The sequence below is a fragment of the Erithacus rubecula genome (genome assembly GCF_903797595.1).
Source record: "Erithacus rubecula genome assembly, chromosome: 2".
In the NCBI taxonomy this organism is placed as follows: Eukaryota; Metazoa; Chordata; class Aves; order Passeriformes; family Muscicapidae; genus Erithacus; species Erithacus rubecula.
This window is the reverse complement of record NC_136685.1, coordinates 60,936,988-60,960,595: the sequence shown is the minus strand read 5'-3', so window position 1 is coordinate 60,960,595 and position 23,608 is coordinate 60,936,988. Positions and strand designations below refer to the sequence as shown.

Here is a 23,608-nt window from a genome sequence, read left to right as displayed (position 1 = left end):
CATGCTTAATTTTGACTTTGTGCCTGTTGAGAAAGGCAATCTTACAGTTTTCAAGTAACTGCCCTCAGACATGTGGTGTGCTGTATAACTAATGTTATGGGCCCTGTCTTTTAGCTTGTATTGATACAGCATCTTTCTGTCATTTCATGCAGAGGTTTACTCTTGGCTTAGGGGTGGAGCAAGTAATTTCAGAGATTCATTTTGAGATTTTAAGTATTCCTCTTTTCTATTCCACTGTAGTAAAGATTTACATGTTAAATTCAGGAAGCAGCATCATTATATTGTTTGAGGCACCTAGTGAATAATAAGAAGGCTGTGATGCACTGAGGCTATTCCTGATATAAGTCCTCTCTCCTGGACAGACACCAGTGAGCTTAAGTGAATCATTCCATCCACCTCAATTGAAGTGCTCATTCAAGAGCCAACACTGCCAGCACTCACTGTGCTTCTATTTGTAGTCTCTCTTGCTCTGAGGCTGGTCTGGCAGATTTGCTTTTACATTAAAAGAAATGTTTACATTTTGCTAAGTTACTTTCTCAACTCACTGAGAGAGTAAAATAGAAAGTGTTGGGATTTTTTTTTGTTGTTGTTGTTGTTGTTCTCTTTTGGTTTGATGGTTTTTAGTCATTATATGAAAAATAAAGCTAAGAGAGAGCCCGTACAATTAATATTTTTAAATGTGGCTCTACACACAAATTCATGGAAAGTTTTCCAGATCATCACATCATTTTGGTTAAATTATTTTCTCCCTTGAAACAACTGCTGACTTAAGACAGAGAGAGTGGTCAAGGAAGATAATGATTGTACCAAAAGCTATGCAGATACTTTGGATATGGAGTGCTGTTTTCTCATTGATTGGCTTGTCTCAAAAACTACAGCTATTCTTCTGACTGCCCTTAATGTCCATACACTCTGAATATCACTTATACCCCTCAGCTTTCTATAAAAGCATTGACTTGAATTTTAATCTCATTGTGCCCAAGGACCACATTGTGTTCTAGAAAAAGATATCTTACATTTTCTGTGGTGTTGCAAAGTCCACAGGAATAAGGAACATAGTAGATCCTCTACCACTTGAAATCTTTAAATCGCATGAAGACTTTTAAGATGTTTCAGCCTGGGCTGGCGTGGCTTTATGAGTTCATGTTGAGCCATGTTGAGTCATAACCCTAGAGCACACCTGTGCAATGGGTGCAATACACCCATGGTGAGAAGTGACTCAGGGCAGGCTGATGGCACAGACACCTGATGGGGCTGGGCTAAGACAAGACACATCCACACACTCCTGTTTGAATCACAGCACCACAGTCTCCACACAGCTTTGGAGACAGTAAGGAGAATCTGGCACTTTGAACAGGTACAAGTTACCCGTGTTAAAGCAAGGGATGGGACACAGGCACATGCAGCAGGAATTGATGTCTCCACTAAATCAACATGTCAAATAAAAATAAGTTATGAAACAAAAGTAAGACCTGGGTTATGTAAGAAGGCTGTTAAGATTATCTCATCTAACAGTGAAATCTGCAAATCATGGTGTCAGCTCTAATGGTTTTTAGCTGGGGAGGATTTCAACAGAAAACTCTGTATGCACATGTGATGCATATGCCTGCCTACACATAAGCACATATAATATGACAAAAATTTTAAAGAACCATATTATACGAAATAAGAACAGCAGTGGCTATCAACATATGCTAGTAAAGTGAGAATGTCTAGTTAATATATGTTGGAAAACAATATAAATGGTCATTACCTAGCAAATGACCTTGTAGCTTACCCCCAAAATTTTTCAGGCTTGGCCCTAATGGCGTTACACACCTGTCTCTGGAGAAACCTGTAACTACAAATATATTTACCACCTGTTTACCGTAAACATTAAGTACTTTTATAAAGCTAATTTCTCATGCGGTGAGAAGATATTCAGATTCCATTCAGAATCAATGAACAGGAAGGGACAATGAAAGGAAGGGACAAAGAGGTAAAGCTGGTAGTCAACTGATAGTCATGACCAAGAGAGATTACTTTTTACTAGTGCACTCTTAGTACCATTTCTGTTTGGGCCTCCTGTGCTGTTCAGAGGTGTCATTGAAGACATGGGAAAAGAGATGATGAAATTTGGGTGATCCTACTTTAAATTACGAAGTAAAATACCTATGGTGCTGAAAAATGCAAAGTACTGCTCTGAGGGGAAGAGTAAACCTCATTATCTATAACAGAACAATTAATTACTACAGCTTTGGAAATAGTTTTTGAAACCATTGTGCATAGCACTTAGAACTTCTCAAAAAGTTAAGTAAAATGTTGGGAATTTTTTTTCTGGGAATGAGAATAAAACAGAAAACATCCTTACATCTTTTGTATATACACATCCTGAGTAATACTGACAGTTCTGCTACTTCAGTCCCAGAAACTAACACAGAATTGTTTGAAAAATTTTAATGAGAAACAAGAAGGATCAGCAACATGGAGAAACATTTGTCTTATATGAGATTAGATTAGGGAATGTGATGGAGAAAGGAGGAGATGGAATAATTGCTTGCTCCAGTGCCAGGAGCCAGGACAAAACCGATAGTTTTCATTGATTGCACTGTTTTCCAAATGCCTGCTCTTGGTCCCTGCTGGAGGCAAAATGTCCAGTTAAATTGATGTTTGATCAGATGCAGCACGTCTACTGCGTGGCTCTCAAGCGATGTTTTTTTACATTGTGCATAATTCCTCTGTTTGGCTGCCTTCATGGGCATCTGGGGGGACAGTAACAATAAAGTGAGATGCCAAGGAAGGTCAAATCAGAATAGTCTGTTTTCAGGCAGAATCTCATGAGTTTTAGGGAGCACTGTTACACAGCTAAACTGTATAATGAATTATGAGTCTGATGATGACCTTCACCAGCTATATGAAATATGTATGAGCAATATTTCCATGTCTGTCCTGTGAGCTTGTAAAGGACAATTTTGCACTTCCTTCATTTTTAAAACAGCATCAATTTGTGGAAACAGAATGATAGGAAATCATCATCTCCATAATTATCATGTTTCCTGCTCACTGCTGCTGCCCCTGTAAGGACATAATCAGTCATTCAGTTCTGATGCTGCCCAGCTAATTTTTGTACTTTGGCAGTATCTGTTACCTTAATTGTCATGGTAACAGATGGTTTTGATTTCTTATTAGCCTATTTTAACATTACATGACTAGGAAGGGCCATGAAAGAAACAGTAACAAAAGTGTTTCAATAATCTCCTAATGCCTGGAGACAAATACTTGAATATAACACTTCCTTTTCAAAAGACAGAATAATAAAAAAATATATTAAGCTTACTCAAAAAATGCATTAAAAGAAAATAAGATGAGGAATTACAGAGTTTTGTTCATCTTTCTCAGATATATAGTTGATGCTTCTTATAAATTAGGGTCTATGAATCAAAACTGGAAAGAATTTTTAACATAGATTCCATCATCAGCAATAATAATACCTTTAGTCTGAAAAGTCACAAACTATTACTTGATCAAACATAAATTATCCATAATAATAATCACATTAGGCAAAGGCCTACATTATTTGAGCAAATGTAATGAGGTTTTTCTGATGATTAGGAAATCTAGATTGCAACTGAAAGCATGTTGTCAACAATAAAACCAGAAGGCAAGCACTTTTATTCTATACTGCTAAATAACTGGAATCTTCGATGTATTTGCTAACACACTAATTAGATTCATTTTTAAAAGCTTTACCTCAGATCTACCTTTAAAAACTACCTTTTTAAGCTGTAGTATTTAGCATCTTGTCAGCTAATACAACAAAGGTCTTAGAAAGACAGTACTCACACATGACATTATATGCACAGAGCATCAGTGCTCTTCAGATACTACATTCTCCTGGGAATTTTCACTGTCTTTGGATTCTATTCAGAGAGATTTAAATTTCATTAATTTCATTTATTTAGCATCTTAGGAACATAGCCCTTTTAATCTTGTTTTCCTAACTATCAAGTTTGTTTAAGCAAAGAGCACCCCTTAGTGATGTAAAATACATCTAATCTGTTCTGGAAAATATTTTGATACACATCAAAATCAGAAAGCAGTATGTTTTTGGGGTTTTTTAAACTACCAATTCAGTAATTGATTGGTGAATAGTGATTATTCAATGGAAAAGTTAATCTTTTAATGAAAACACCATCCAAAAAATCCCTTGGAAAAGCAATGGGCTTGGCCTATAATCCCTTGAGCGATAAAAATGTGATCTTCTTGACAACATTTCAACTGTGCAAATCAATTTATCTAGCTGCAGGTTTGAGCCCTAGCAGAGCTTGCTGCAGTGGTTTGAGGTGCCATCACCTATTTATTCCTCCTGACATCTGGGATGGGACAATGTAGTAATAGACCAGCCCCAACTCGCTCACAGTCTGAGAAAGAATCTCAGCCTCACCTTCAGAAACTAGTGCATGAAAACTGTGAATTGCAAGGGTTGGAAATAGTTTATTTTACCAACTCTTTTTTAGGGGCAGTCATGCCTGATGAGGATGTGGGAGAGACAGCCGGGAGCGGCAATGCCTTCAGCTGTGGCAGTGAGAATTTTTGGGAGAGCCTCGGTGCGAGCCTTGACTCTAACTGGGGGCTGGCGGCAGCTTCGTGGCTTTCTAGGAGTTAATGCAGCTCGCAGCTTAAACGCCTGAGTCCTGAGAGAGGACATAAACGTCTCTGAGAGGTGAAGAGGATGAACTAGCAGTGAATGCCATGACACAAGACAGAAAAAAATTAAATTGCATTCTTTCCGCAGCGTAGGGTGCGAGGACACGGGTGCTGAGTGGAAACACAGATGCACTGCAACACAACTTTATCGAGAGTAAACGGAGTTAACCTAGGTCCTTCATTTCCTTTGGAAGGAGAACTGGTTTTCTAGGAGAAAATAAGTGGGGGGGCGGGCTAAGGAATGTGGCATGATGTCACCCGGGGAAGCCAGCGGAGATGGGGCTTGGGACGGTGACGGACAGTGACTGAAGCAACACGGTGAATGTCAGAAAGCTGACCCACGGAAGAGGGGGAGCTGCTGAAGGGCTGCCCTTGGAAGGTGTTTCACCTGACAAAGTCACTAACGCCCGTGCCGAGGGCAGAATGTAACCCTGGCACGGCAAGGGGAGAGGGACCCCGGCACGGCAGGGCAGCACCAGCCCAGTCCCGCAGCACCCCTCACGGCACAGCCAACATGGCCGGGAGCGCCGCCCCGGGGCGGTGGGAGATTAGCGAGGGGGGCGGTGCGGCCCCGAGGGCAGAGCCACCTCCGCCCGCCCCTCGCCGGAGACGGAGCCACCTCCGCCCGCCCCTCGCCGGCCCGGCCCCGCCCGGTGCTGCCCCACGGCTCCGCCGGCTCCGAGCGGCCACAGCGGCGGCAGCAGCGGTGAGTGGCGGCGGGCGGGAGCGGGTCGGGGACAGCCGTGCGTCCTTCCTCCCCTCCCTGCGGCCCGGGGAGCCGTCCTTCGCTCCTTCGCTCCCCGCCGCGGCGGAGGCGCTGCCCGGGCAGCGGGTGCGGCTGCCGCTCGCCCGGGCGGGTTCCGCTTCCCGGGGCTCCCTGCAGGCGGCGGCGGGACTGCGATCCCGCCGGCTGTGGGGAGGGAGCCGCGCTCCGGCTCCCAGCGCGGTCCTGCCGCGGGCCAGCGGTGCCTGCAAGGGGACAGCTCGGTGCCGGGGTGACAGATGTGCCTGTGTGTATGTGTGTGTATGTGTGTGTGTGTATGTGTTCGGCGCGTTTCTGCCAAATAAGGAGAAGTTTAATTTCCGTACCACGTACTGCCTTGCAGCGGTGTACTGGCATCAGGAATATTAGAGTCTAATAGTTGGCGTGCGCTTTTGATAGTTGGTGTGTTGCGCATCTACAGTATAAAGCAAATATTTACGTTTTGAAATACCGAGCATCCCTACTCCTTGCTCAGCCATGCTTCTCTGATCTCTAAAACCTTGCCTAAAAATGTAGAATTTAACTTTTTTATTCTAAATACTGCTTTTATATTGATGATGTACATGTATGAAAATAATTATCAACGTGAATTTAAAGAGCTGAAAGTAGAAAAGAGCCTTTAAAGTGAGAAGAACGTCTTTAAATAGATGATTATGCCGTTGTGATGACCAATATCAAAACTGGCAGTCTGACAAATAATGGGAGTGTAAGCTTTCTAAGAGATGGGTCATATTTTCATTGCTGACTTAATCTGTTTAGTGCCGAGTCAAACAAAATCTGTAAATTCGTTTCCACAAGAAAAGTTTCTTTCAAACTAAGGCAGCCTTGCAGCCCTGCCCTTTGCAGTTCTGCTCTCAGTAGCGGGTATGCAGGAGCTGCTGTCCTTTCAGACACCATGTGTGTCTGTAACCAGCAATACGTGTCTGCAATATCTTCCCAGCATATGTAGAAAGCTGTGGTGTGGTTTAAGAAACCAAATCTGCCGCATATCCCAGAGAGAAATTTAAAGGCAGATGTTTCATTTTAATTGAGGCCATCGATGGAAAGTTGCAAAGCCCCTGAAGACCTCTCATTCTGTGGCAGCTTAAGCTCATTTGTTAAAACAAACAACCCTCCCCTTCCTTGACCTTCCCACATCTGTCATATTTTGAGATTGGCTTCTTATATTTGCGTATGGAATGTAACAAGATGGTAACTTCTGTTCCCTTCAAATGGGGATGTACAGAGGCTCTTTATCTGTTCAAGACTAAAATCCTAGATTATCCTGTAGTTACGCATCTCCAAGCTACTAGGATTTATGAAGTGTTGTGACATTCCTAAAGAACTGAGAACACGCCAGAACGATGCAAAGGATTTATAGGATTCCTAATAACTTTGTACTTACTTTTTTTTTTTTTTCTCTTAGACCACAATGAATGTGGAACATGAAATTAGCCTCCTAGTTGAGGAGATTCGGCGGCTGGGAACCAAAAGTAAGTATTGTAATATCCCTGTGTGGATGTAGCCATGTTATAGATGTGTGTATGTACATGCATGCATGTCGTACAGAGGTAGTTGTGTTGTATCAAACTAAGAGCTTGGCAAATTCTAATAAGCAGGTAACCTGAAAACCTGCATATGCACTTGATGTTGGACCCTACAGTACTGCCTGTGTTCCATGCTTTAAAGTAGTTCTGTTATAATTAAACGTTTAAGCCTCTGCAGCAGAGGGGATGTAGGCCTGAAATCCTGCTCCCTGAATCCTGAATCAGCTGCAAGAGTCACCTTTTCTTTAGGCTTTCAATACTTGCTACAGTCACCACAGAAGAAAGTTGCACCTTCTCCTTCCACCTCCTTCCTTGGTAACTTCTTTACTTCAGAATTCATTCATTTCAATTCTGTTCATGATCGTATTATTATCCTAAAAGTAATCCAGGAGTTACATGTGTATTTCCAAACTTTCTTAAGCTTGCTTAGAAGGTACCATTTCCTCTTAAGATTGTTTTTTATTGCTAAAAATTCTCTTTCTTTACAAATATTTATGCAGTTTGTGGATGTGCTGCCTGCTCCTATATGTCAGTAATGGTACCACTTGTTTTTTCAAGACCTAAACGCATACGTACATCTGGCATTTTGTATGACTGCATCTGCTTTTTAGGAATAACATAACATCAATGTATATTTTTAAATTTTTGCTTTATGTGGAAATTCACATTGCAGCCTTTTCAATGTGACCCTCAAATATTAATGAGTGAAAAATTGTGAAAAAGGTATTTTAATATATTATTTAGATTGGAGGAGCAGGGTATTGGACTTGATCCTTATGGGTCTCCTGAAGTTTTAGATATTCTAGGATTTTAATTATTTAAAACTAATTTCCTCCAAACACTGTGAAGAGGTTCAATAGCCTGTGCTTGTCATAAGTTTCAGAAAATCATCAATAAAAGTAAACAGAGCAGATATATGATCCTTGATACAAGTCTCTGGAAGCAAAGGCAAAGTTAGATTAGGTAGGACTAATGCCTGCTGTTTATCATCAGCATTTATAATATGATCCCAAATAAATTGGGAAACACAGCGGGGTTTTCTTTCAGTGCTCTCTGTGTCACCTTATCTGCCCAGTAATCTCCTAACTCGAAGGAAATCTACATTATGTCTTTCATGTAGATGCTGATGGACAAGTGAGTGTGAAATTTGGTGTGCTGTTTGCTGATGACAGGTGTGCCAACCTCTTTGAAGCCCTGGTGGGAACGCTCAAGGCGGCAAAACGACGGAAGATCATCACTTACCAAGGAGAGCTGCTTTTACAAGGTGTTCATGACAATGTGGACATCATGCTGCTGCAGAACTGATGCAGTGTTTCAACTATGCATTAGTGGAATTGTTTGAAACAGTGTTTCAACTATGCATTAGTGGAATTGTTTGAAACAGTTTGATCAATCAAACAATTGTTTGATTTGCCACACACTCTTAATAAGGTTGATCATTCCAAGGCGTTTTGATGTATTTTGTATATCTTTATAGTCAAAAGAAAACTGTCCTATTTTGGAAAACTTTCCCTTTTGTAAGTCTTCCTAAAATGGTACTGTATGTGAGCAATGTAAAAGATGCCAGATCTTTTTCTCTCTCTGTTTTTTTGGGTTTTTTTGTTTTTGTTTTTTTTTTAAATCTCAGGTAATTCTCTCAAATGTCTGGTGGTTATTTTCAACATATGAAAAAGAGGACTGGTAATTTAATGTTTACAAATGAAAATGTGCCATGAAAGTATAAAATAAAAGCACATACTTAAATTTGTGTTATTCTTACTGCTTTGGTTTCCCTTTTTATTTGTGATCTGAAATGAAAGCAAACTGAATTCCTGCAAGGAGCACATTTAGGCAACTGTTCAGAAAGCATGACAGTGAAATAGAAATAATTTTGCAGTGTGATTCAGTAGAAGAATTACTGCCCATTGGATTGACCAGATTGTGCACAAAAAGGCACGAATGTTAAATTGTACCTTGTTCATCTGTGGCAGGGTCATATGCTTTCGTTTCCTTGTCCTCTGGACTTGTGGAGGAAGTGGGTGAGGAGCTCCCTGAATGCTTTCGTGCAGTGTTAACCGGAAGTTAGTACACCGGCTTCAGGCTGTGATTCTTTTCCTCGTAGAAGCCCTACTCTCTCTAAATCTCTCCAAGAAGAAGGTGGCAGGGGAGGGGAAGAAAAAAACCCTTTTGATTGTTTTCTAGCTTACTGCCAATTCTTTTTATCAGAAGTGCACCCTCCAGTAGGGAGAAAGAGATGCTTCATGAAGAAAGCAGCCGTGGGTAAGCAAACTGCTTACTGCTCTGTGCTTACACTCCACAGCTGCAGCTCTTGAAGTTGCAGGATGGGTGAATTTCCCTTTGCAGCCTTTCACAAGTGTAAAATGTTTGAAAAGCGGTCTACCCATTTACAGATCCAGCAACTGCTTGCATCGTTATGGTATCTCTGCAAAGCTTTGTACCTCCAGCTGCTACCCCTTTCATCTTGTTTTGCTCTGCTTTGTGCAACAGGAAAACAACTTAGATCCTGTGTGCAAACAGATCTGGGCTGCCTCTGCTTGTGCTGGCCCCAGAATCTGGAGAGCAGGGAAGTAATACGCAGAGAAACTTGAGCTGTCTGGGTCCAAGCCAGCTGGAGTGGGGGAGCAGAGCAGGAGCTCAGCACAGCTTACTGGCTCCACGGCTGACACTCTGCTGCAGCTCTTCTGCTTCCAGACCTGAGCTGGCAAGTGTCTGCACCCCTGTGCTCCCCAGGCTGAAAGAAGGGGGACAGAGAGCCAAGCCTTCTGCCAGAGGGGTGAGACCAGACAGCTGTGTATTGCCAGATAACTACAGCTGGTTTTTCTTCTGCTTCTATTTTGCTGCAAGCCTGAGTCTGGGTTGTCTGGACTCACAGAATAGCCTGAGTGTGCTGACAGATACCAAGGGCTTTGTGATTGTCTGAGATGCCAGTGTTGGTACAAAGAGTACCAATCTATCCTCATGCAGGAAGTAGTTCTCTGTGCAAGTTCGTGACAGCTCTTTAAACACTGAAGGGCTCAGCCTTGAAAATTTAGTAAAAACCAAACCAGTAAGGCTCAGTATTGTGTTGGAGCTGAGACAGGACTATGAAGAGGCCTTTATATCTCTCTTATTTTAGATTTATCTTAACAATACTAATAAAACTGCTCAGGGGCTTCTGGGAACACCATGTAAAAACAGAGAAACTTGGAATGAAAATAAATCTGTCACAATCAGAGGAGAATGTGACTTGTGTACTGCCTAGGGCTGTTGAGTTTCATTTTCTCTCTGCTTCTGAAAGCAGGAAAGGAACAGCAGGAACAAGGATGTGTATCCAAGAATTTGCCTCCAGTGTAAAGTTTAATCCAGTATCTACTGGCCTCAGAATTGTACAGGGTTTTCACTTCAGGATATATACAAGCACTGTTGATTTTCTAATTTATTTTTTTTCCCAGAGAAAATAAAATACTAACATTTCTTCCCATGTATGGGACAACATTTCTGTTGAGGAAATAATTTCCACAGCAAATGGCTCAGACATGGGATGTAGCTTCTGGAGCACCTGACACAATAATAGAAAGCTGGGAGGGAAAATTACCTATTTCTATAAACAGTAGTACAATTAGCACTCCTCTGTGATGGGGTTGTGATCTTGTCAGCTACGGGTCTGAAGGAAGTTTGGAGGTCAGCCAGGAGCACCAGTCATTCAAATAGAAATTAATTCTGACTGTGGGGAAGTAGGAAGAATCAGATTTTTGACAACAGCATAAGAGCCATCGATAGCTGTTATCTGCCTGCAGTGCTGGGAAATTATGAAAGTGTAGCTTGGCTAATTCAGTGTCCATAAGATCTGAGAGCATGGTGGAAACTTGAAGAGAGGTTGGATGAGCTCCAGGCAAATCTAACTGTCATACAATTTAAGATGTCACCTGTGCATGTCTTCAGCTAGGATGTTTGAGTAGCTGATGGAGTGTGTGCACTGGCACACAGCTGTTTCTGTACAAAATTCAGTGACTGGAGACAAATGTGCTTTTCAAAGGAGTTTTAACTAAGCTGGGAAGGTGCTGAGGTGCAGGTCTGTATAACCTCTTGTGAGGGGTGGTGACATCTTAAGCTTTGCAGCTATTTCTCTTGTGAGCATTTTTTAGTTGCTGGCTTTGGTTCTTTTTTCTGGGAGCTTGAGCAAAGCAAGGATTGAAATATATACAACACCATATTTTATGTGTCTCTCATGTTGGAATGAATTTTGAAAATGCATGTTGTGTTTTGTTAGTTTCTCATGTTCCCTCCAAAGCGTTGCTGGAGGTATTCTTTCTGCTCCAAGGCATTTCTCTTGCTGACAGCAATGTCACTTTTCTATTCATTCCTGCATAAAGCTTTGCCACAAAAAAAAAAAAAAAAAAAACAACAAAAAACAAAAAACCAAACACTTGAAGGAAAGAACAAGAGTAAAAGAAGTAGGAAGATCTTACGTACTGAAAACTTATTATATTGCTACTGACACTTAGTGGTTTTACTTTAAATTAGTTGGATATGTTAGAATAGGCTGAGTTTCTCCCCTTCTCTGGCAGCACTAAATATTAAGTATGTTTAAACTATTTCAGAGCCTTTGCTGAGATGACACCACATAATTGTCACAGGACTGACCTTATGACTCCATACCAAAACACTAACCCTGAATGATATCTTTGTATCATCTCCACCTAGTAAAAAAACAGTCCTAGAAGTTTGTTCCACGGTCTGCAGCATAAGTTATGTTCAGCATTACTTGAAAATCGTTTGTCTGATAACTGTATGATGGGAATCATGCTTTCAAGGTCTTAAAGCACAACGTTTCTTTTGGAAACTGGCAAAGTCAGTAATTTTTCAAAATTCATGTGATCTTCCTTTACTCTCTGCATCAAAACCCATATCAATTTAGATCTCATAATTATTTGATTTTCAATGTCAGATACCTTCAGCATTTTAATCTGAAATGGCATTCTCAAAGTGAGTCAAGAGCAAGCTGAAGAGCTGTTCCAGTGCAATGATTTCCAGGAATCTGTATGGTCAGTATTTCCAGGTACCTCTGGTTTAAAAGTAAGTTGAATGGGTTATTTGAGGGTAAGTGCTTGACAGTGTTTCTAGAAAGCAGTGTTTTTAACAACTAATTACATAAACTGCCTAATGTGAAATTACTCTAATAAAGTTTTCCTGAGGATGGCAGTTCAGTTTAGTTCTGCCACTCTGAGTATAGCTTTAGCCACAAATGCACTGCAGTGTGTATTTAAGCAGCCAAAGCCACTCTGCTGGCACATATTTTGAATAATACACCAGAAGCAGCATTATCTTCTGGTGTAGCCTAGATGTCATTGCAGATTATGCTTATCTATGCCAGAGCACCTGAGTGACTCAAATATCAGCCTGGTAACCTAGAGAGGGAGTCATTCAACCTACAAATACTCTTCTGAGTCTTATCAGATCAGATCCAGATCAAAACTCCTTTCAGAGAAACACTTAGAGTCAGACCTGAGCATTTTCTAGTACAGCATTTCTACAAATATAGCAGCACTATGTCCATGACCTTGTTCCTTTTTGGAGCTTCTTCCTGCACAACCACTGAAAGCCGAGTGACACTGAGTGTTTTGCTGCTGCATGCTCAAAGCTCTTCTCCAGAGAGGACAATGGTATGTACCATGTAACTGTATATGCAGACTGTGCATACTTATTGGTACAACAGGTACTCAAAACCTGACTATTTATTTCCCAGTGGGGAAACACGCACTAAAATGAGAATTATGTTTGAATGGGAATATAGTGATCTGCATTGCCTGGTCTTTGCTAAGTCTGCTAAATGCCACAGAAGATCATGCCAGTAAAATTGATAGTCTGTGTCTTGCAGAATTAGGTCTGTTGCAAAGTTATGGTAATAGAAGACATATTACTGCCAGGTCTTTGTTAGTCAAGAGGCCTTGGTCCATCTCTGCAGCTGATGTTCTAAAAAGCTTCCTTCATAAAATTCTGTTTTGGAGCACAATTTAATTTCTTGGAAATATGGTTTCAGTTTTCTTAGGGAGAAAAAAAGAAAGACAACAACAGTGGAAGACACTCACCATCATTTCTCAGGAATTCAGCACCATGAAGTAGTTCATATAGAATTCAAGATACAAACATGGAAATAATTGTGTTGCAGGTAACTTCAATGGCATTGGAATGTTTAAATTCAAGTATGTGACATCTGCAAGGTACTCTTGTACCTCCAAGTCCACAGACACCTAAGGTTTCACTGGAAAACTTTGCTGGGAAGCTAAAATCATGCAAACCTTCCTGTAACTGGAGACATTGCTACCTTGCCTCCACTGAACACCAAAGTGCCTGTCTCAGACATGACCACAGGGAATCAAGGCACACATATGCCTAAAGTCAACCAAGGATGTGTGCTGGGAAGCAGGGACACTTAGCTTTGAGCAAAAATGTCTGTAATTTTCTCCTTAAGCACCCACTCAGACACCTTTCATTATGCTGATGAATTGGTTCTGGCCTGAAGGGGATGGGAGCATCAGCAGTGGGTGGGTGCAGATTGCTGCCAAGCCCCTGCAGGCTCCTTGGGAAGCTGGTCTGTGCTTCTGTGTCAAGCAACACTGAGGCTGAATGGTTTGCCAGAGCCAAGAGTGGGATTCCCTAACCTGTGTCTTTGTGTCTGGAAAACAAGGTATCTCTGTGTGCTTACATTTGCATTGTGCTCCACTCAAACACATCCAGCCAGCTGGCCTGATGGCAGGGAACTGATCCAGTGGGACTTCTCAGAATTGTTTTCTTCTCTATGAACACTTTTGGCAGTTTATAAAGTCATAGAATATTTCAAGTTGGAAGGCACCCATAAGCTTGTAGCACACATCACTTGGTTCTCTCTCAGACACCTTGCATAGTGAGAAAAAGAGCTCCAATCATGCCTGGGACCCCATTCATAGATGTGCACCCTAGAACAGGTCTTGACAGCTTTGCTGACATTACTGAACACATCTTGTCTTAAAAGTATAACAATTTGTGGCCCAGAGAAAGAAGGGTTAAAACATGGCCATGCCACAGTCCCACTGCCTTTACTAAGTTTAGGCCTGCACACAACGTGCTTCCCCTACATTTTGAAAGCTGCCAAAGACAGCAGGGTTTGCATTTGGATGTAAAAGTCAAACCTTCCTCTCTGCGGTCTGCAGCCTGTGTGCCAGCAGGATGTTGTGGTGGGTGACAGCCAGGGGTGAAACCCTTCTGCAGAAAAGAAAACAAAACCAGTTCATGTCAGCAGAAGCAAGAGGGAGTAAACGGTATAAACAGAGCAAACTGAATGATACTGTGAATTTTGTGCTTTATGGCAATCCAGACTACTTGTGATCATGCAAGCACATATTGTAAATTGCTATGTTTTGAACAAATAAAGAAACATCACTAAAACTGTCTAGAAAACTCGTCACTTGAGCTGTTCCTTGCAAGTAGAATGTGTGCTGTCAAGTCTCATGACACTCTCTTTTAAATTTAAGAAACAAAACTAATCATCTTCGCATTGTTAGTTACAGATGACGGCAATAATCTTGTCCAGATAATGATGTCTTGAGGGTAAAATGCAGACAGCTTTATCAATTTATAATAATTTTTTAAATGGCAGTGCCATCCCTTCTCTCCCTCTCTGCCTCTCCCACACACACTCAGCATTTTATGAGTCAGGCTGCAAGAATATCAAGAGGCTGATGCAAAAATCTGATTTTGGAAAGCTTTTTTTTAAAGAATGCTTGAGGTGCTTTTTCTTTGCCTTTCTTGCTTTTCTGGTCATATTTCCAAGCTGCTGTCTGCAGTACAAGAGTAATGTTTTCATTAAATCTAAAATCTTGAGAGTATTGTATGGCTAAGGTGAGGCCACAAAAGAAATACATTTTTTTCATCAAATTCCTAAGAATGCATCTGTATTTTGTATAATCTTTATTTTTGCAAACATCTAGAAGTCCGTGGGGCAGTTCACATGAGATCAAGCCATGTATTAGGCTGTGGCTGTAGAAGCAAAGAAGGAATCAGTGTGAAAATCAGGAGTTTTATCACTGCACTCACTATCTATGCACATTCCCATCCTCAGCACAGGTAGCCTGTGAGCCACTCGTGTTACATCATGAACCTGTGGCTTCACAGCCACAGTAGTTGGGGCTACCATACCTTTAAACCAGATTGTACCAAGGCCACAGATTGGACATAAAATCTATTCTCCTTCGGTTTTGTTTCTATCTCTAGGGTATGCCCAAGCAACATAACCATACCAGTTATACCACAAAATATCTCCAACTTTGCATAATGGATGGACAAAACAACCTTCTGAATTCTTAGCCCATAAATCCCAGAAGATGTTTTCATTAAGGCATTTGATCACAGATCCTATCTCTATGGCTTTCCTGGTGACATCAGGTCTTTTTGGTAAAAAATGTTCAGAGTAAGTATTGTTCCTTTCAATTTGTCCAATTACTTACCACAAAGCCAGTGTTGACTGGAACATCTGTTTTACTGATGTAATGGTGCAAATGACAGTATCATCCAGACTTTCATGTAGTTGATTTCCAAATATTTTTCTTGTCAAACTCTTTTTCCACTATTACAGCAAAAAGCTTTTTAAAAATCCATGTAAGACATGGTTTTGCACTGACTTAGTGGTAAGGTGAGAAAGAGAGTTGGAGGGAAATACAGTGCAGGGCTCTTCCTGGATTTCAGGAAGAATGACTGACAAGAAGAAGATTGATAGAATAATTTTAATTTTAATAGATAATTTTGATAAGAGAATAAAGAGAGAAACATAGTAAGTAATTCTTGTGTTCCCACAGCATCAGACACACCCCATACACATTTTCTCAGGGCAGAACCTTCTAAGGAAAGGTTCTTCCTTTATGGTCCTTTGAGCTAGTAAATAATTTTCTTATAAAAAACCCTGCTCTTTTCCTGAAGGATGCTTTCATGAGAGCTTCTCACAGCACTTTCAGAGGAGGCCAAGGCCAAAAGGGATGGTTTAATCGCTGCTACCAAGGGCGAGCTGCCCACAGGGTCCCCTCTGAATAATGAAGTGGTTGAGTTTGTCCCATGGTGAAGGGGTCAATCTGTGCAGCACAGCTGAGGCTGAAGCCAGGTTGGATGTGCAGCAAGGCACAGCACAGACCTGGGACTGCTCAGGTTCTCTGTGGAGGGTGATTGATTCCTCCTGGTCAGCATTGCTATGCAGATGGAATTGAGTTATTCCTTTTAACACTCCTCCTTGTCTCACTTCTGAAATGAAGTCATTTAATGTACCAGAGAAAATGGGAAGGAAAATTGGGGAAGTACATTCTGATGTTGTTTTCAAGTAGAGTAACTGGTCTTCATGAGAACTTAAGTGTTTCATGTGTAGGAGTGGACTTTAAAAATTGTCCCAATGGGAATTTTGCCAAATACACATTTTCTATAATGTAAGAACTACATTGTGTCACATAGAGTTAGGATAGTGAAAAGTACCAAATCCTGTCTGGTGTCATGTGCTGTTTCTGGGCCTTCCTCTTGCAAAATTTTGGTCTTTTCTGATTTCCAGAGCTGCCAGGTACTCTAATGTTGGCCCATTTTATACTGACCCAGACACTTTTTCTCCACTTGTTGAGTCTAAATTCACCACCCATGGACCAGTCTGAGGGAGCTGTGGTTACAGTCAGGGAGGAAGTGTGAAGCAGTAGCAGGACTTGTTTTGTAATATTCACTTGCTTTATTCCAAAAGACATGCTCTCTCCTTAAGTCTCCCGCCTTTTTTTTTTTTTTTTTTGGCAGAAATTTCATTTCCTACATGATGGAACAAGTTTAGCAAGAAGCCTCATTAATTCCCAATCATGCTTCTTTTTCTTATCTCTGTTCTCCCTATATGACAAGATCTCTGTAGGAAAAAAACCCAAAACCTTTAATTATGGGTTACATTGTACATTGTACACTAGGATCCAAATAAAGCTCTATGGAAGATGCCTTTTATAATTCTAGAGTGTTTAACCTCATTCTAAAGCATATAATTTAACTGCTGTATGATGGACCTACATACTGATTGCTAAGTGCTATCTCCATCTTGATAAGCATTTCTACATACAAATGCTTCATGAGGAAGATGGGAAGCAGGATCTCTCTGGATCTTTGTATGAGTTATTGGTAGCACACTCTGTTCCACCCCTTCACCAAGGCTTTTGCTCCATTGTTTTGGCAGGATATTGATGGGGCAAATGCAGATGGCCAAAGGACTGTGGCAACCTGAAAAATGCTTGTCATCCAAGCTTGAATGGAACTCCATGAAAGTCAAGGCAGCACCCAAATCACCACTCCCCACTCCTGACTTGCAAAGGCCTGCCACAAGGGAGGTAGCAACTGAGGTCCTCCAGAAAAAGCCAGAGATCTTTTGCAATAGAAAAGCTAATCAAGCTGAATATGTAAATCTTCACAACCTGCACATACAAGTCCAGTTTGCTTTCTCATGTCATTCTTACTGTTAAACTAAGTCATGGCAGAAGGCAGGGAAACTTCTTCAGAAGAATGATTTTGGTGTGCTTAAAATTTGGTAAACTTAGAATAGTGGTTTACTCCCCTTTTTCTGTAAATACACAATGGCTTTTAGAAGCAAGTATAATCTTTAAACACACACTGTCTCTTCCCATGTCACTAGTGACATCCTACTGAGCATCACCAATCGACAGCTGTTTGTCCTAAATCCTTTTTCAGAGATTTCCTTTCTTAGCATTTCCTATTAGCACAGTACAAGATCTCAGACAGTGCAAGACTTGTATAAATAATACATAAACTGGATGCAAAATGTGTTTTCCTTCCAGTCCTCAAGTCTGCCTATGAGCAAGGTTAGAGGACAGGATGGTAAGAATAATAGTTTTGTTACACTCTGGCTGATTTGCTTAGAGGAATGAAGCTGCTGTGCTCTAACTTTTTTCCACTTCCATTTTATGTAAGTTACACAATTTCGTAAGTGTCCTTCATCCTTCCATCTTTTTTTTTTCTTTTCCTTCTGCTTATTGCAGCAGGGCAGTCTTGTGGAAGCAAGAATGTTGTCTCTCCCACTTCTTTCCCCTTGCAGAACAAAGCATTCCTCCATTGTGGCTTTGCATTTCACACAGATGGCAAAATGATGTACAATATTACTAGATCAGAAAAGGTGTTTGAGCTTAGTTTGCACAACAGCAGGTGATTACATCAAGTGCAAACTGCTGCATGATTAAACCCAGTATTTCTAAACATATGCTCAGCTAGAAAGGGTAAGTTTTATTGGAAGTTTTCCAGAAGAAAGTATTTGATTTTGCAGGTTGTACTTTGATGCTTATTGAAAATGTCTCAATCAGAGCTGTAAGAGTGGGCTCAATATATTCAAAGCGGTTTGAATCTTTCAAGGTCGTGTCTTTTTTCCATTTCCAAGCCCAGTGGCTTCAAATCAGCACATTCCACCACAGCTGAAGTGATTTATGTGTCTTAGCAGAGCTGCAAACTGCAGTCTGCAATCCTGGAACTCTCTCCACAAAGTATTAATGTTCCCCAATGATTTCAAATCACTTCACACATTATAAAAAGGGCTAGGTGATTAACACTCTTAAAAACTCCTTCTGCTTGGCAGAGATTTACATTTAAATCCTAGGCATGTAGAAAGCCAGGTTGATAACTAACCCAAAGATGTATTATTTTGTACCTTGGAATGTGAAAGGTATTTCCTAAGCTTTTTTGCTCTGCTAGTCAGCTAAATGTGTCAGAGTCTGTAAAATTACACTCTGCCTCTCAACTTCAGCAAGTTCTCATAAAAAAAAGACAAGAAAACTGGTGGGATTTTTTTTGGCATAAAATGCAAACTCTGACACTATTATATTATATTTCCCTAAGCCAAATAGTGGTTCTCACTACCCTTTCTTCTCTCCTTTTTCTTGTCCACAGGCTGTAGAGAATCTCCTGTTCCACACGGGATATTGTTTATATAGACAAGGGGGTGGCTCTGACACCATACAGAGCAGATCCAAAGCTGCATTCAAGGATTAGAGTAAATCCACTGGATTTCTCCCTCCTCCTCCCTTTCTATGATCAGGTAAAATGAGGGGACACAGAATAAGTGCATGTGAGGTGGGATCAGTGGGTGTTGACGTGTTGGCTAGAAGCAGATGGACCTTACAGATTTGTTGCCAATGGATACAAAACTATTTGCACAGGTGGAGTAAGAACAGTCCACTGTGGCAACTCTTATGGGTTTTTTTTTTTTTTCTTGAATGGAAGTGCCAAAATCTGTGTGTTTGCCTTATCTCATGAGACTGGAGCAATACTCAGTTGTCAGCACATTGCTGCCCCATCACTATGGTCAGTCCCACTCAAGGCTATAATGAAGACAAGTATCAGCCACGTGCGGTACTTGTAGTGCAAAGGTTCTTGATAAAAGGATTCCTTCCTGAGCATGTGGAAAGGGGATTTCAGAAACAACCCTGAGAGAAAACAAGCTGAACCATACAGTTTTTTTGTAGCACAGAGAATTACTGATGTGTTAGTAGGGAAAATCAAATGTCAGCTCCCCCAGAGCACTAGGTTTGTCCAAGCATCTTATTTTCACTGCTAATTTTGAAGGTTTCAAAAATTATTTATTTATTTATTATATTGTCTTTGTCCTGTAGGGAGAGGAAAAGTATGCAAACTGAACCATACCTGTGTGCATGTATATCAAGACAGGCAATCTCATGGTCCTGCAAGCAGAGAGTCTATAGGATGAACTGAGCTATAAAAACAGGAGCAAGAAGTCTGTGTTGGCCTGCCTTTGAAAAAAATAGTCAGCTATGTGATCTGTGAAGATCTCACTGTGATACCTCTGAGATTAAGGAAAGTCCAGGCTGTTGGGATTTTTTTTTAATGGGAAGATTTTAATCTTCTGTGTTTTGGATGCACACATAGGAAATTTTAAAAATTAGATGGAAATGAAACATTAGCTGGTCTTCAAAGCTTGTCACTGTTATTTTTTGTGCCTGCCATTTTGCCACTACAGAAGCAATCAGAAACCCCTAGAACTATTTTATGGGGTTCCTCATTCCGTCTCAGCAAAGAACAAGTATCCAAAAGTTAGGAAGTGCCATGTGCTCCTGCCACCTTCCCCTGTTCCAGAGGAGCTAGCTTGATTTTAGCTCTGATGGAGATCAGTTGTTTTGCCTGAGGGGAGCAGGAGGAAAGCTAGTGCACTGGAGATCTTGGATAGCTGTTTCCCAGTCCTGGCACCAGCCCCAGCTCTTTCTGTGACAGCTTGATGACTCATTTTTCCTGTATGCAAGATGAATGTTTTAGTATTTACTTCCTTGGCACGGTGAAATGATGATTAAATTATCTTGGTTTTCTCAGTCTGATGTACCGAGTGTGGTTAGCTGCAATGTGTGCACACATCACCCCTCAGCAGCATGAGCATGACCCTCAGCAGGAGGAGCTGCTTTCAACTCCTGCTCAGCCATGGAGGGAGGTGCCTGGATTTTCCCTTCCTCAGTTCCACACAAAGGTGCTTATTTGTCTTTTATCTGAAGACTTAGTGCAGGTGTGGGTGTTTTGAAATCTTGTGGGTAACCATTCCCCAACTCCTGGGCTAGCCCTGTATCTGGTGATGAAGATCCAGTGGATGTCAGCTGGCAGTCTTAAGGGGCCAGTTGTAATACAGATTGCCCAGGAACATCATCCTCATCCTTCTGTCAGGGCAATACCTCCCATGAAGACAAATTTCACTCTAATTGTAACAATATTCTTTGAGTACAATGAGAAATGATACACAAAGTTTGTAATGACAGCAATATAAATCAGCACAGCAGTCAATGGGAACACCCCACAGGCCATTCATCCATACACTTCCATTAACTGCTGTTCATTCTGTGACTTCGTTATTTTTCCCTGCTTTACTGCAAAAGATTTACAGGTCTGGACATTAAATGTGTCTGACTTCCCTAACAGAGTAGTAAACAACACTGCAATCTAAATTTAAACTCAATACCTGAGAGACCTACTCTCTCAGATTAGAGATAAGGGAATTTAGGGGAAAAAGATGCTCAGCTCTTCCAAGTCTCTTCATCCCTTCTCAGTGTTTCCAAAGACTAAATATCACCTTCACACTTCCCATCCTTTTCATCATGTGCTTGGAGCTAAACTCCAGAAATTTCATATGGATCCACTAGAATTGCTAGAGCTTGTGGTTCAATACCAGCTTTTTTTTTTTTTTTCTGTAATGCAGAGACCTATATTACAGAAAAAAGATGCCTGAAGGAGCCTAAATGATCTATCTGCTCCAGAGCCCCCAGTCTTACTCAGATATCAAGGAATGATGGCAAATTAAAGAATAAAAAAGACATCTCCATTTTTTTTTCCTAGTTTCTCTTTTCTGGTTGGTAGCATATTTTTTCTGCTGGAAATTACATATATACTACAAATTTATTATTATCATTTACAGTGAGTTCATGACTATTCCCTGGTGTGAAACTGATACCCAACACACTTTTCTTTTGGAAGTTGAAAAAGACTTCTCACAGAAAGAGAGACCTTTCAGCATGTGACAGGAATGGTGATGGCTGTGCTAAGTGGAGATGCTGATAGTATTTGTATACCACCTTTGTGTTATATATGACTTTTACCCATCCTCTTCCTGCCCAAGTCATCCCAAACACTTCTTGTGGCAGAAGGCTACTGAATTGTTACCTGATGGAGTCTGCTCCTGAAAATCACAAACCTGAGATGTTCAAAGCAGCCACCAAGCCCAGAGTAATGAATATCTTCCTATTAAGGGTATGTTTCTGTGGCAAAGCAAGTACAGTTCTCTTATCTTCTCCTTTTTGAGTTTTCAGGTTGCCATGCCAGCTTTTTTTCAACTTTTCACCAAAATTATCTGCAGTGGCCTCTTTCATTCCAATGCTGTGCCCAGCAGCAGGGGCTTTGAGAGAGGACTCAGTCTGCAGCTCCCTCTGCCTGGATGGTGTCTCCATGCAAGCAGCACAGGGGACCCAAGAGGGAGGAGGTCCAGCCAGGAATAAGTTATGGTATGGAAAAGGACAGGGAAGGTGGTGCTGGGAAAATCTCCTGGGATCTTGCTGTTCTCAGTGCTGGCGGGTGGCCGTGCCAGACCCCCTTCTGAGAGGCTGTCTCCAGCTTGCTGGTTTTGCCTTGTAAAGGAAATAAAGTTTTATACCTTGTTTGTAAATAAGTGGAGCCATGTCAAAAACACCCGCTTCTCTTATCGTTACTCCTCTTACCAGAAAATTACTACAGAACCTTGAATTTTGGCTAGGCATTGAGGTTAAAACACAAAAAGAAGTGCTAATTTAAATATACAAGATTTGCTTAGTTATCTTCAGGCATCCTGAAAAACTAATTTTCTTTTCCTCCTTACCCCCTGCCTGAGGCACCCATTGTCTATAATTCAGGATTCACTTGGGAATATAATTTCTCTTAGAAGCTATCCTTCCTTGTTATTTCTGATTATTTTTTTTCCCCTGGAACTTGGCATTTGTGGGAAATACTAATGATTTCTGAGTCTGATATAATTTGGGCTGAAGCTGAAAATGAAAAAGAGAAAAACATTATTTGAATTGGGAATAGGGCCTTTTTAGACAGCTTTATCTAACTAGAACACTCCTGAATTACTGTATACATTTTGTGTAATTTCAGGATAGCATTCTGAGAGGTTCCTCTGTAAATACATAATGCCATTGATTTTTCAGTGTAAGTGCTTGATTTTAGCCATAGATTTCAAGGAATTTTACAAAAACCATCCATATAATGGCCTTTATTCTAAGGAATGTGAGATTTTAAACTAGAGAGGATATGCTCAACATCATACCATAAATGTGTGGAGTTGCTGGGAAGAGAAGGCAGGTCTCCTGTAAGGAAAGTCAGTAATTCACAAAACATATCCAGCTGTCTCCATCCCTTTATCTCAGCATGAACTGATGGTTTAATTGGCTGTGCACACAATTTTGAGTCACTAATACAGAGTCTGTTGGAATTGAAGCTATTTCTGAATGACCTCTTTCAAAGCTTGCAGTTTCATTTATTAATGAATTTTAATTCTATGTTTACAGCATCTCATTTGTCTTGTTCTGTTGGCCTGTAAAAGAACAAAATGTACTATTCTTCAGACCTGAGTCTATATAAAGAATGATGCCCTATCAGCATATAAAACTGGGAAAATATGAAATAACTAAGCTGCCTTTGGCACCTACATATTCAAGTTGGTTTAGTAGAAAGTATAAGGTCAAAGTACTGGCAAATTCCTTCTCTCATCTGGAAGGAAGTGAGCAGAAATCTCAGAGGCATAAAGTACATTCTTCAATGTGGAATTTTGCCTGGTAATATAACAGACTGAGCTGAGAGTGTGGGGGAGGAAAAATCCAATCAATTTAAGCAAAATGTAACAGACGCAGCTATGAGTAGGTTTTGTCTCTATTTAATAATAATGAAAAAGGTTTGAAAGTATAGCAATTGGTTGACAATTAATAATTTAAAGACAATTAGCTGGAAGAGATCTGTGAATGACAACAAGGCTAAGAAAATATTTTCTGAGTTTAAATTTTCTCTTTTTTTACATTGTTTTCATACAGTTGCAAATTATATCTCTTGCTTTGCTATGACACATCTTGTTCAAAGTCATTTTTAAAAA

At 40.7% G+C, this 23,608-nt stretch overlaps 1 protein-coding gene across 1 annotated transcript; it reads left to right on the top strand.

Annotated features, from left to right (window-relative positions):
* The first annotated feature begins 5,278 nt into the window (after positions 1-5,278).
* On the top strand, positions 5,279-8,727 carry ABRACL (ABRA C-terminal like). The gene is made up of 4 exons (XM_079298892.1): positions 5,279-5,392; positions 6,855-6,921; positions 8,096-8,323; positions 8,361-8,727. The coding sequence occupies exons 2-3, from the start codon at positions 6,861-6,863 to the stop codon at positions 8,278-8,280; spliced, it is 246 nt and encodes an 81-aa protein (XP_079155018.1). The 5' UTR covers positions 5,279-5,392; positions 6,855-6,860; the 3' UTR covers positions 8,281-8,323; positions 8,361-8,727.
* The last annotated feature ends 14,881 nt before the right edge of the window (positions 8,728-23,608 follow it).